The sequence below is a fragment of the Caretta caretta genome, chromosome 2 (assembly GCF_965140235.1).
Source record: "Caretta caretta isolate rCarCar2 chromosome 2, rCarCar1.hap1, whole genome shotgun sequence".
Classification (NCBI taxonomy): Eukaryota; Metazoa; Chordata; order Testudines; family Cheloniidae; genus Caretta; species Caretta caretta.
Window position 1 is genome coordinate 6,721,132 of NC_134207.1, and position 13,242 is coordinate 6,734,373.

General features: G+C 48.1%; 1 protein-coding gene across 11 annotated transcripts in view; it reads right to left on the reverse strand.

The window, feature by feature from the left end:
- ADGRB1 (adhesion G protein-coupled receptor B1) overlaps positions 1 to 13,242 on the reverse strand; it is a 378,079-nt gene that overhangs the window by 52,998 nt on the left and 311,839 nt on the right. For all 11 annotated transcript variants that reach the window (XM_075124906.1, XM_075124905.1, XM_048841798.2 and 8 more), the window contains 2 exons: positions 12,814 to 12,964; positions 8,106 to 8,175 (listed from right to left, as the gene is read on the reverse strand). In XM_075124906.1, the coding sequence (XP_074981007.1) occupies positions 8,106 to 8,175; positions 12,814 to 12,964 (221 nt within the window). The remainder of the gene's footprint in view (positions 1 to 8,105; positions 8,176 to 12,813; positions 12,965 to 13,242) is intronic.

Genomic DNA, 13,242 nt, shown 5'->3' on the forward strand with positions numbered 1-13,242 from the left:
TCCCCAGTGCATTGGCCAAGAGGGTGGCTGTCACACGTGCATTAAACAGAACACGATAAATGGTGGCGAGGCACACGGAGGGTTTATGCACGTACGACATCTATGCGGTCCATTGAAAGGATTGCATATGGGTTTCCAGGTAACTGGAGCGGCTTCCGTCAAATGTTGTTAAAAGGCAAATTGGAAAGATTTCCTGCCCTTTAACATGAACATTGCAAAGCACTCCAAAAGCAGAGCAAAGAAGACGGTATTTTGGCACTGGGAAAGATGCGATCAAGAAGACAGCCAGTCAATGGGCCTCAGAAACATAAGGACAAACTCTGAAGTTTTTATTCAGGACAAATTCCCCTTGATCTCTGGGATCTCAGGATGATCTCCTGGCTCTGTCCTGCCAGCTAAAAGAGCCCCTCCAAAATTATCTCGGGCCTTGCACTGTCACAGGAATATGTTTCTTACGTTGGTTCACAATATGAGGATGCAGAGGGGTCATGCATCGATTCAAAGTGCCAACGGGATGATGCAAACTTTGCAGCTCATTCCCATGGCACTCAGATGCAAGAATCTTGTCCTGAACAAGAAGTCAGCACTAAGCCGCGCTAATCTTGTCTCCGCTGGATGTTACTTTTTTCCCTTCCCTTGCAGGCAAGATCAGAGGTAAAGCTGCTGCAGAATGAAGAGGTGAGCACCAAAGTCTATACTCAGCTAAACTGTGTCTGCCTTAACCACGCATCTCCGGGAGAAAACCAGGCTCCCTGACGCTAATGCACTTACTGTTAGGATCACAAAATCACAGGGGGTTAAAAGAAGCTTAGAGGGACACTGTCAAGTCTCTTACGGTTCATCATGTCAGCTCTTATACTCTTCCACTGTTATTCATTCTAAACTGGCATTTAGAAAAAAAACAACAAAGGAAATGCATGGACAGGAAATTTCATGGCATCAGATTAAAGCTGTGATGGGCTGTCAGAACATGCACAATTTCAACCAACGGATGGCACTTCAGGGAGTGTGGCTAAAGGTGCTGTCCTTTTTCCATTCCTTCCAGATGGCACTGTCTCAAGACGAAACATCAGGCTGGCAAGACCAGAGATGCTCACTGAAGATTCAGAACACGTAGCATTTCCAAATGCCTCTGCCATGGTATCTAGAGATGGGTCTGAACCAAAACCACCCATCTAGTCACCAGGTCCAAATCTTGCAGTTGAGTCACACATCTCTATAATGGGCATAAACCAAAACCCAAGGATCCAATCCCCCATGCTGCTCGGAGAAGTTCAGATCCAGATCTAAACACTGAGAATGGCTCTTCCCTTTAAACTGAGCTAAATCAAAACCCCAGGTCTGAACAACCCCAGACCCTGGGGAAGTTTAGATCTGGATCCAAACTTTGACTCTCAAGCCCCACTCTGATTGTATCAACTGGATGAAAGGTAAAAGCAAGGGTCTCACCAACTGTGCTCATAAAGGGACTTGTGCATTTGTACAAGAATGGGGAGAATTAGCTTGAGGATTCAGACCACATTCTAGTACACTGTACGCTTCACGTCCTGACTCTAGCTGGTGTACTGCTGGTGTGCACACCGTGACAGCATTTCAGCAGTGGGTGAAAAAAGCCCGGAGAGAGAGAGAGTTTGTAACGTGCTTTAATGTCATTTGGAGTGAAAGGCACCAATTTATCAATGGTTTAGTGCAGAGAACAGGAAGTTAGGAGACCTAGGTTCTGTTCCCAGCTCTGCCACTGACATCTGTGACCTTAGGTCAGTCACTTATCTCCTCTGTGTCTCGGTTTCCCTACCTGTACAATGGAGATGATAATACTTAGCCATTTCAGTGCTTTGAGAAAGGTGGTGAAAGGTGTCATGTATAAATGCAAGGTATTTGCCATTCATAATAATGATTATTAAATGCAAGGCCTAATTAATCACTAATTACATCAGCCCAGCTCCGAGCAGCTTAGTGGAGACTGCAGCACCTGCTGGAACGGCTCTGCCCTTCTCACTGACTGCACCTGCTTTGCCACCTCATGCCCTGGCAATTCCAGTGGACTGACAGCAGCTGTTTAATGGTGCACTGCAGCACTACAAAAACATTGAAGTTGGATAATGGAAATTCCTGCTCTGTCAGAGTCAAAGGGAGGCAGCTGCAGGATAAATCCCTGGGAGGGTTTTACCAGGCTACAGGTCACTCTTAAAGGCAAGACATGCTTCCCAAGAGGGCAATTAACAAGGTGCTAAAATCCCGGGCCCTACAGGGACATGCACCAGTTTCCCCACCTCTTCCAGATCCAACCATGGATTGCATGCCCCTGCCTTCATTCAGCAGCTGTTTCACAGAGCTCTGCTAGTCCTACGCTGCCCACAGGTTACAGTCCTCTCAATTACAGGGAGCTCCGAAAGGGTATTTCCTTTGCCAGGCTCTGGCCTGCCTCGTGAGACCCCGGGTGTGTTCTGCAGCGGCTTCAGAGTAGGCTCTGAACACTTCAGCCACAGCCACTCTCCACTGAGCCAGGCACGCTCTGCTGGATGTGTTACAGCATTCAACAGCCACCAAGGGGTTGAACAAAGCCTCGAGCATGGGTTCAGGTGCAGCGTGTAGGGCGGACATGAGTCGCAGGACACAGTCGCTGTTCAGTTCTCCCTCTTGTAAACCAGCCAGAGCAGATGTTTGCGGGGAATGGGATCTTTCCAAATGATCTTTGTGTGTTTTCCTGAGTGACTCACTAACACAGCTGCAGTATGTATCACCACAGAGGCAGGATCAGAGCAGTGTGTGATGGCTGAACACACACACCCACACCCACACAATCAAGCCAAGCCATCCGTGCAGCGGCTTTGTAGAGCTACTATGTTTTTTTTAAAAACACCCTTTTTGGTTAGGAAAGGGGGGATTGATGGTTTCCTCCTCCCACAGCCCTCTCCCCAGGAGCCTTGGCCATGATGTGCACCTCACGCAGGCGCGGTTGGTGCAGTTACCACCCAAGTTGGGCTCAGGGAGCGCTTTGCATCGTGCTGAGGAGTCTCCTCTAACTCAGACAGCAGGAGCTCAACCAAGGAGTGGCAGGAGGACGGCAGCATTATAAATGGCTGACTGGGTGCTATTTCTGGGGCTGGCGGGGTACGTATCTCCTAAGCTGCGGTGTTAATGACACAGCACGCCAGGGTTGGTCCTGCTAAGAGTTTCCCATTGGATGAAGGCTGAGAGCCTCCGTGTGTGTGCATGAGCTCATTGCGTGCTCTGCACAGGCAGAGATGGCTTGCTCCTGAGTACAGCTACTCCCTCGGAGTACAGCGGAGGAGCTCAGCTTTCACGGTCCACTGCTTCTTTTGCGCCTGTCCCTGCTCCCCCTGAAGTCACTGGCCAAACTCCTGTTCGCACCAAGAGGAACAGGACTGGGCCCTTTGACTGCATTGCTGAGGGTCAGTTCCAGGAGGCGTCTCTCCCCTCTGCACTCTGGATTGCAGCATTGCAACACACCCCAGTGGAGGTGTTTTGCTGTGACGCGTGCATTGGGCCAGCCAGCTCCATCTGGGAGTTGGGGATTTAGGCACATTGCTGCCTCCACCCAGAGCACCCAGAAGGGGAGGCAGGAATCAGCTGCCTCATGCCACAGCGTATGCATGTTTACACTGCCCGCTTCTTTCAGTGGCATGTGACATACATACCCGCACAGCCCCCCTAGCTTGGGGATCAACAGCCGTGTAGGCTTCAGCGGGTAAAGACCTGCCTCCAGGGCATGGGGGAGTATGCAAGGGCATACCCCACACGGCTCTCTGCACGCCCAAGCCGGTCCTCCCGGTCCACACTGCTGTTTTAGCCACGTAGTGTCCAGCAGTCTCCTCGCTGCTGGAGCCTTTCCCCACTGCAGAAAAAGACTCCGGCCGTGAAGAAGGGCTCTGGCAAGCGGGGAAAGACTTGGGCCACTCCCAGCTGCTGGAGTCTCTGCCCTGCCAGAGCCTTTCACTGACACGTAGTGCACGCTGCAGTGTGGATGCAGCAGCCTTTTCACTGCAGCGCGTAGCTGCACTTGCCCTACATGCCACCACCAGCGGTGTGTAGTGTAGACATAGTCTTAGAGGGCACTGGGTAATTCAGGCTGCTGCTCCTGCTAGAGATGATGGATCCTCCTGCAGTAGTCCGGGCAGCCAGCTCCAGCGATGGCCGGCAGCCAGCCATCCCGCTGGGCCGCACAGCAGCCAACGTCCTGTCCCGGGGTGTGAGGAGTGACAGTGGCTAGCGGCCTAAAAGGAGTCAGGGATTAGCAGCAAAGGGAAGGAGAGGGGCAATCACATCAGCTTTCCTGGGCAGATTCCAGCTTGGTTCAGGCGCAGGCAGCAGGCCTGCCCCGGGAATGATGGAAAGTCACGGCAGCCTGTTGGCCGCTTAGCAAGCATGCAGATCTAGTGGCAAAGAGGAGCCAGTAAGGTTTCTCTGTTCACTGGCACTGCTTTGCCCTGGTGTGCAGGGGGAAGGAAAGATGGGCACTGATTGCTCTGGGGTCGAGCTTTGTTTGCACCGAGTGGATCATTGCAGCCTAGATGGAGAATTCTGTCCCGCATCTCTCCCTTTTTCCTCGCTCCTCCCTCGGCTCTATTTCAGGGTGAACATCTCCCGTCTCAAACTTCCACCCCACTGAGTGGGGACCTATGATGTTCTTACAATAACACCGACCAGGATCTGGGCACTGCACTCCAGAGATGGGCACTTCCCCTTAGCCCTGAGCAGTGTAACCAGGATCGAAGCACTGCACGCCTACTTGCATCTTAGGTTTCTAGTCCGGGCTAAACTCCAGGCAGTGACCGATGCTGAGCGGAGGCAGGTGAGTCCGTACAGTTCCCATAAAACAGTCCTGACACTGACACAGATGTCAGGAACTGCCTCTTATAACACCTTAATTTACAGTGGGCTACTTCTCCATGACCCTGCACTTTATGAGGTCAAACACCACCAACGCCGTGAGTGAGTGAGTAGTGTATTACCTTCTCTTTGTCTTACAAATCAGATGTCAAGAATTATAACATTCAAAAACCAGTCGGAGAACACTTCAATCTCCCTGGTCACTCGATTACAGACCTAAAAGTCGCAATATTACAACAAAAAAACTTCAAAAACAAACTCCAACGAGAGACTGCTGAATTGGAATTAATTTGCAAACTGGACACCATTACATTAGGCTTGAATAAAGACTGGGAGTGGATGTGTCATTACATAAAGTAAAACTATTTCCCCATGTTTATTTCCCGCCCCCCCCCCCCCCCCCCAGTTCCTCACACATTCTTGTCAGCTGCTGGAAATGGCCTGTCTTGATTATCACTACAAAAGGATTGTTTTCTCTCCTGCTGGTAATAGTGCACCTTGCCTGATCACTCTCATTACAGTGTGTATGGTAACACTCATTGTTTCATGTTCTCTGTGTATATAAAATCGTCTTACTGTATTTTCCACTGCCTTCATCCGATGAAGTGGGCTGTAGCCCATGAAAGCTTATGCTCAAATAAATTTGTTAGTCTCTAAGGTGCCACAAGTACTCCTGTTCTTTTTGAGGATACAGACTAACCCGGTTGCTACTCTGAAACCTTCTCTTTGCACACCCTTTGCTACCCAAGTTGCAGAGCAGTGGAGAATTGGGCAATGGATGTGTGTTGAGTGCAGAATACAGGTCTCAGAGTATGACAGCTCAGACTCTGCCGTGCTTTGGCTACATATTTAAAGGAGGGAGCAGGGATGCTGGTTGGAGAAGAACGGCTTGTCTATATGGGAAAAAGCTCACCATAGCGGGTGTGCACTTTGGAAGTGCACAAGAGGAGTTAGTACAGAGTAGAGGGTGCGCTTTAAATTCACATCCTAGCTTGCTGCACGCTAACTTTCCCAGGTCAGGTCTGTCTAACTCTGCTGCTGCTGGCTGGATCTCCAGCATCACTCCAGGGCATAGAATCACGAGTGCTTTGGGGACCCAGTGGAATTAGGGTGGGGAACAGACTGGCTTATTGCTGCTGAAGTTGATCTCCTCTGGGTGCAATGTGCCTACATCGCTATGGCTAAACTGTCTGTATTTTCCACTGACTGCATCCAATGAAGTGAGCTGTAGCTCACGAAAGCTTATGCTCAAATAAATTGGTTGGTCTCTAAGGTGCCACAAGTCCTCCTGTTCTTTTTGCGAATACAGACTAACGCGGCTGCTACTCTGAAACCTTTCTTTGTACACTCTCTCAGCTACACTTTCTTTAATGCTGCTGCTGCTTCTGCTCTATGCTGAGTGATTCCAGCCTGGGCTATATGCCCTTATTCACCCCTCTCTGTCTCATTCTGCCATTTCCACCCATTCTCCTTGTCCCCAACACACATCTCGAAGGTGGGTGCTGTGCTGCTCCCACTCAAGGTTTTGTGAGCAGGCAAATTTGCCTGTTTCCAAGTAAATAAACAGCACGTGGCCCAGAACATGGAAGGAGAAATCATGACATTTCAGGGGTGAAACGAAACAGCGAATATCTCCAAGAATATTTCTGAAAAACTATTTTCCCCGCGCTAGCAGGCACTAGTGATTACCATCACGAGCCAGCCTTGACTCCATCTCCAATTCTCAGACCTGGAAAGCCTCCTGATCAACAACTTTCCCAGAGGCTGGTACTCAAAATCCCTCCACTGATTCTATGTTCCCCTATGGCCAGCAGAGCATTGCTGTGAACTAAAACGGATGGATTTACTTGGCTTGGCTCCTATTTAGGCGTATCAATAAAGGCCGTATTTTCCAAAATGCTCCATTCCCAATGTGTTCCCTTTGAAAACCACACCCTTATTTTGGTGCCTACCTGGTGGCTGAGCTCTTTTGAAACTCTGGCCTGGATCCTGCAGTTCCCAGCAGTGACTGATAAAACAGACCCCAGAGATCCACCCAACAGACATTCTTCCTACTTCACGTAACTTCAATATTAAAACCACCCCTAAAGGTAAGTCTTCCAAACCGACCTCTTAAAAACTCTCCAAATACCAAATACCTACATCAAAATGACGTCATAGATGCAGCAGTTAATCTAACCAGCCATCTGGCCTTTTCTGTGTGCGGAATGAAGGGGCTGCAATGGACACACTGATTATGTGTGTGTCTACACTGCACACTAAGCCCAGATGTGTGGGATCCAGGCTCGTGGACTTGGTGTTTCCAAGCCCAGGCTTGAGAAACCACACTGCATTATAAACCTCGGTTTGCAATTGCCAGATTCGGCTCTCACAGCCGAGCTAATGCATACGTACTGCACTGCACTAGGGTGACCAGATAGCAATGGTTACAGATTGGGCTGGGGTGGGATAATAGGGTCCTATAGATGACAAAGCCCCTAATGTCAGAACAGTCCTGATAAAATTGGAACATTTGGTCACCCTAAACTACGCAGACCTTCTGACTCGGGTCTGCAGCTGGAGCTGTGTCCACACTGCAAAATGACAGGGTTTAGACCTCAGTCACAGCAGAACTCGGGCTCTGACCTGCACCTTTAGCAGGGTCCTAGAACCCAGGTCCTGGGTGCTTCCTGACCTGAGTCAGACTGATGTGTGTGTAGGGCTCAAATCTGAGTCAGAGCATGGGCTTAGGGTGCAGGGTAGATGCACCCTTTGAGTTTAGTGACTGTCGTGATTCTGACAGTAGCCAGCACTAGATGATTCGGAAGATGGAGAAAAACAATAATGCTACGTTATGTTGCATTGGGGGGAATTGCCTTCCAGCCGCCTAAAGGGGAAAGGGAATATAGGAGCTGATCCTACTCCCGCTCAAACCAATGGGAACGCTCGCACCGGACTGCACCGGGACTGCAGGCAGGCCCATCCTCTCTCTCAGGCCCTTTCTTTCCTAAAGCCTCACACAGATGCTCGGGTAAGAACAAAGAAGTCAAGCAGCCTGCAGACCCAAACAGGCAGCCAATAGGTTGGCGCAACCAAGCAGTGCGAAGGCTGCTTCCTTTCTCATCCTCCCCACGGGAAGGGCGCCTCTGTCGGCGTGGCTGCGAGCTGGAGGGCCCCGCTTCCTACAGGTGCCCTGGAGAGTCAATTCATGCAGGGAGAAAAGGACAGACGTGGGGAAAGAAAGCGTCCGGAAGAGGCGGCCTGTTACTCACTAGTTGACGGTGCCGTAGCCCTTGGCTTTCGTAAATCCCACGGAAATGGCAACCACCAAGGCAGGCAGCCCTAAGGGAATGAAACAAAAAGAGCGTCAGTCGTTTTAGCTTCTACGCAGGCTGCACCTCGCTCAGCGTGTCCTTCTCTGCCACAAACCCCTCTCCCCAGCTGGATCCTCAGCAGCGCCTGAACCCTGACTCTTCAGGGCTAAGGACATGAGACTCTGCCACGTGAGCTGAAGGGGTAACTCCATTGGCTGGTAGTAGCAGTAGGCTCCTATCCTCTGGTGTCGACCTGCCGCTAGGGGGCGACACATAGCATGTAGAACTGTTTGTTTCAGAGAGACCTGCTCTCTTCCAACGTCTCTGAGGGGAAGAGGGTAGGTGAAGGATGACACCCCTAGCTGGAGACATTCTGTAATGACCACGGCTAGTGGCGGGCGGGTTTCTGGCAGGAAAGCTGTGTTGCTCGTGTTACACATGCACGAAGCCATGTAGTGCTGGTGAGTGACGCTGCATTGACAGCACTAGAGGCTGATGACACCCTCAGCTTATATTGACAGAGCACGTGCAATGCGGGCAGCCTGGTGTACGCATCCCCATACCAAGGTGCTTCCATCCTGACCTGGCACCACCTTCTCGCCCTCTCTGCTGAGGCTGCCCCAAGTGGGAGGGCAGGTAGAGCCAGCTGGCTATTGTGATGTGCAGGCCTGGTCCCTCAGAACCAGCCTGAGATGCCAATTTGATTTCATAGAGCGCACTGAACAGCTCTGGGGTAGTAACAGGTTAGGTCATTACATACCCAGGCACAGAATGACAGCTCTGTATCCCATTAACAGCCTCCTGATCCTTCCAGTTCCTCCAGCAATAAGCTACCCAAGGAGCTATGAAGAAGACCAGGGTGACTTTCCGGTTCACCCTCCCCTTCCTGGCCCTCCCTTTGCCCTGTGAAAAAGCCTGAATACCAGATAGTAACATCTGCCTGTTCCACTAGAGAGGTCTTCACATGGCTTTTTATAGCCCTGCTCCTTGTGACATCGTGAAGTAAGCCATCTAAGTGCTAAAGACTGGCAAATCCCATTAGGAATCAGTGGGGTCACGAGTGAACAAGGATTAGCTCTGCTGTGACGAAGCCCCCATACTTGTGCAATAGGGTTCACATCAGGCTGTGGAAAAAGTGTTACAGTTTTGGCAGGTATCCACTGACCCTGCTGATGGCTATCCACAGCAGCTGCGTGTAGCCTCCAGGGATGCAAATCACTTTAAGACTCGTCAGATATCAGGGCGAGCAACCAGCCTGCAGGCATAGTGCCTTAATGCTCGATATGGGGAGATTCTAGGAGCAGCCACATGATCATGGGTTTCTCTTCCCACCTCACATCTCCAGGTGCAATCCACTAGAATTGCCTGATCCCCTGTAAACATACGAGTCATTCGGAAAGACTTCCCTACTTTCCCCCCTTCTACTCTTTTCTCTTTTTCCCTACAACGCTTGGCCACTAAATCTTAGCTGAACCCTCACCCCTTTCCTACAGTGCCATCAATAGCACATCCCATTGCTGGCCTTGGAACGTATGCCAGGAAGCCCAAGCATCTACATGTTATATGGCTTTGCCAAAGAAGGTAGCATGAGGCAAGAGGCTCCAGCACTGATGATAGTCGGGATAGGGCTTTGCTGAAAATACGACTTTATTCTTCTCAGGATCCTTCTCCTAGACGGGCTGCATTGAGCCTAGTTGTATGTGATAATTATGTAGCCAGACAACCCAGACAGTGATCTTGTCAGCTCTCAACAGCTGAAGAGTTAGGCTTGGACAATCTGTGGATGGGTGTTCCAGGTAGTCCAGAGAATGGTGCTGGTTATTCAGAAGGTCAGACACTTCTGAGCCAATATTTAAACAGTTCCTCACTGCGGTTCTCAGAAATACTGTGCTCTCCCAGGTGCCACCTTTGAAATACGTTGTAAACTGATCAGAGCTAGGTGAAAACTTTGAAAGATTATTTGTTTAAATTTTTAAACAAATTCATAGAAAGCATCGAAATGTAAGGCTGGAAGAGATAGTCAAGAGGTCATCTAGCCCATCCTAACCCGAGGCAGGAGTAAGTATATAGTAAGTGTAAGTTGGTAGAGCTGGTTGACATTTTTTTAAATGTAAAATTTCCATGATTTTTTTGAACTGAATATTTGAATTTCCACAAAAATACAAAGTAAAACAAAATAATTATGCAAATAAAAAAATGTGGAGGAAATGTTTGCAAAAAAAATCACTAGTATTTTTCAAGCAGATTCATGAAATTCACTTGTACTATGTTCATGTCTCCCATTACACCTGCTTTCCACAAACATCCTTGCAAGTGAGTTTACCTCCAGGAATGTGCAAATTGAAACAACAAATCCCAGGGGAATACTGAACATTTTTGTTGCAGAAAGTGAATTTTGAATTCATAATTCCAGATGTTTATGCCAAAAATTTGACTCTAAGAGCTCTGCTCATCCAATCAGGCCAGATAATCGTAGCCTGTGACCAACACATCCACTTAATAAGCTCAATGTGCAAACTACTAATATCAAATACTCAAAGCAATACTTGAAATGAACAGCCCAGAGGCTGAACTATGATAGCATCAAACATTTGATGGATAACCGTGGAAACTACAATACGGTCACAAGCAACTTGTCAGTATTAAAAAGGGGTAAATTTGATGAAGAAATTGTTTTCTGTGAGCAGTTCATCCCTCCATGTCCTAAGTGGTCTTAGCCCTTAGGGGTTGCTAAAAGTCCGATGCCTCTTTTTTCTGGATGAGCAGCAGGTGTAAATCCAAGTGAGAAACAACAAGAAAGCAGAGGACCAAACTTACTACTGGTAGAAACTGATGCAGCTTCATTGAAGTCAGTGGAGCTGCACTAATTGATACCAGCAGAGAATCTGGCAAGGAATTTAAAATAACAATTCAGAAATCCCACTGAAAAAGAAAATGGCTATGAAAAATCAACTGCCTCTGTAGCCAGAAGTGTAAATTATTTGAAATTATGCTTTTAAAGATATGTTTTCGTTTCAGTAAAGTTGTTATTTGTCCCAGTGTTGTGACCAAAGTCTACCTACCATCTACACACCTAAAATTCCCTGCTGCATTACTGGGACATGGCATTCTTCTTCATTTCTTGTGCTAATCTGTTGAGAATTGTTACTATGCACTGTTCATCAGCTAATGTGATCAAGCCCAGAAGTGGCTGCATCTCAGCAGTAGGTGGAATGACACCTATTGTCATTGTAAATGAATGCAGCCATCTGAGGCTTGGGAAAGTTGTTTGCCCAAAACTCTCTGTTATCTAAAATAGCCAAGTGCCCCAGTGTTTATTAATTACAATGAAACCTCCCCCTGATTACTTAAATTCTTTCAGTGTCCCTCACCTGGTTTGAGTAATAAAATGGTGTGTGTGTGTGTGTGTATGTGTGTCTGCATATGTGCGTGTGTGCATACACACAATATTTATTTTTAAAAGTCCCGTGTTTAACTATTTTAGTTCATAAGCTCTAGCAGATTTAATTGAAAACTCATATGTACGCACCGAAGCTGCTCTGTAAATCTGAGGAAGATGCACTTCAATCCCTCCTTTCAATGACAAGCAGAACCCAGCCTTACTTCCAGAGGTGCAGTAGTGTTAATGGATGTACAGAAATACATTGGAAGGGCTATTTAAATATTCCCAAATAGTACAACTGAGATTCTGCTTTTGCACATATGTATGGTTTCCATTCCTGGCCAATGAGTATTGCAAGGGCAGAATATGGCCTTAAATGCTCTACTTCTAATCTTAACACCTTGACATTGGTAGGTTTAGACTACTCTCTTTAGCTTGTGGGGTATATTCTATTCACAACTATATCACTAGGAAATCCCAAGAGCTAAGGGGATCAGAGCTAAGAGCCCAGGTCAGGTTAGCCAGGTCAAACAAAAGGAGGTCAGCTGCAAGATTGATCATGTGGCCGGAGAATCTGCTTACTCCACGAGTTGAGATGCTGGCGTGAGGCTGCTTCTTGAAATGTCAGGCTGTATCACACCAAGTCCTTTTATAAGCATCAGAAATATCTTGCTTGGGGAAAAGTGTTTGACTTCCGGAGTAAAATGAGTCACTCGTACAGTGCAATGTTTTCTCTGTGTGCGTGTTTTTCACTTGCTTTTGTTCAAACTTTTTGTGATGTTGCTCTTTCCGAACACCAGCTTGTAACATCTTTGAAAGCCCACTCCACATTATTGCATTTGATTTCTACAACAAAATGCCTCATTTAAGCCTAATAAATTAAACATACGGGAAAGACAGAGGGAGAAAAATTAGCTGCAAACATCTGCACCAGACTAATAGTTGATTTGCCTATGGAAAACCCTGCTGCCATGGAGACCGAATTTCAGAGCTTGTTTCACTAGGAGGGAGAAAGAGTGTGAGAGAGAATATGAAGGGCATGGAGCGAGAATGAGACAGACAGGGAAGACGAGGAAAATGCAGGGAGAAAGGAAGGTGGAGAAAAAGATCCAATCCCCCAGCAAACCCTTTCACAGGTACAGTAGTTGTTTCCAGTACTGCCATTCTGCCCCTCCCCAGCTAAGCAGAAAGGCACACTAATGTTCAGATGATAAAAGGGCCCCCACGCTCCCACTATATGCTAGATTCCTGTATGCTGTTGAGTCACAGACCCATAATTCTCACCCCATCCGAGACACAAGAAGCGCTTGCGAATGATGCGGTTCCGTAACCTGCCCGTCACAGCCATGTAGGATTGCCAGGCCTCTGTCAGCACCCAACAGAAAGAGGAGAGGAAGAAGAAATGCAGAAAAGCTGCCACCAGTGTGCATATCACCTGGAGTTGGGAGGAAAGGGATACAGGTGAGATTAGCAGCAGGGAAGGGGAACAGCTCCCAAACCGCATTCTAGAAGGAAGCTGGCTGGAATCAGACAATGGAAAGATGCATTTCACCTTCAAGGTCCTGATTCAGCAAACCACTGAAGCATGTGCTTAAATTTTAAGCATCCCATTGAAGTCACTGGGACTTGAGCGTATGCTTAATGTTAGGCACGTGTGTAAGAGTTTTGCTGAATTGGAGCCGAAGTGCATCCAATGGGGAAAAATTCTTGTCC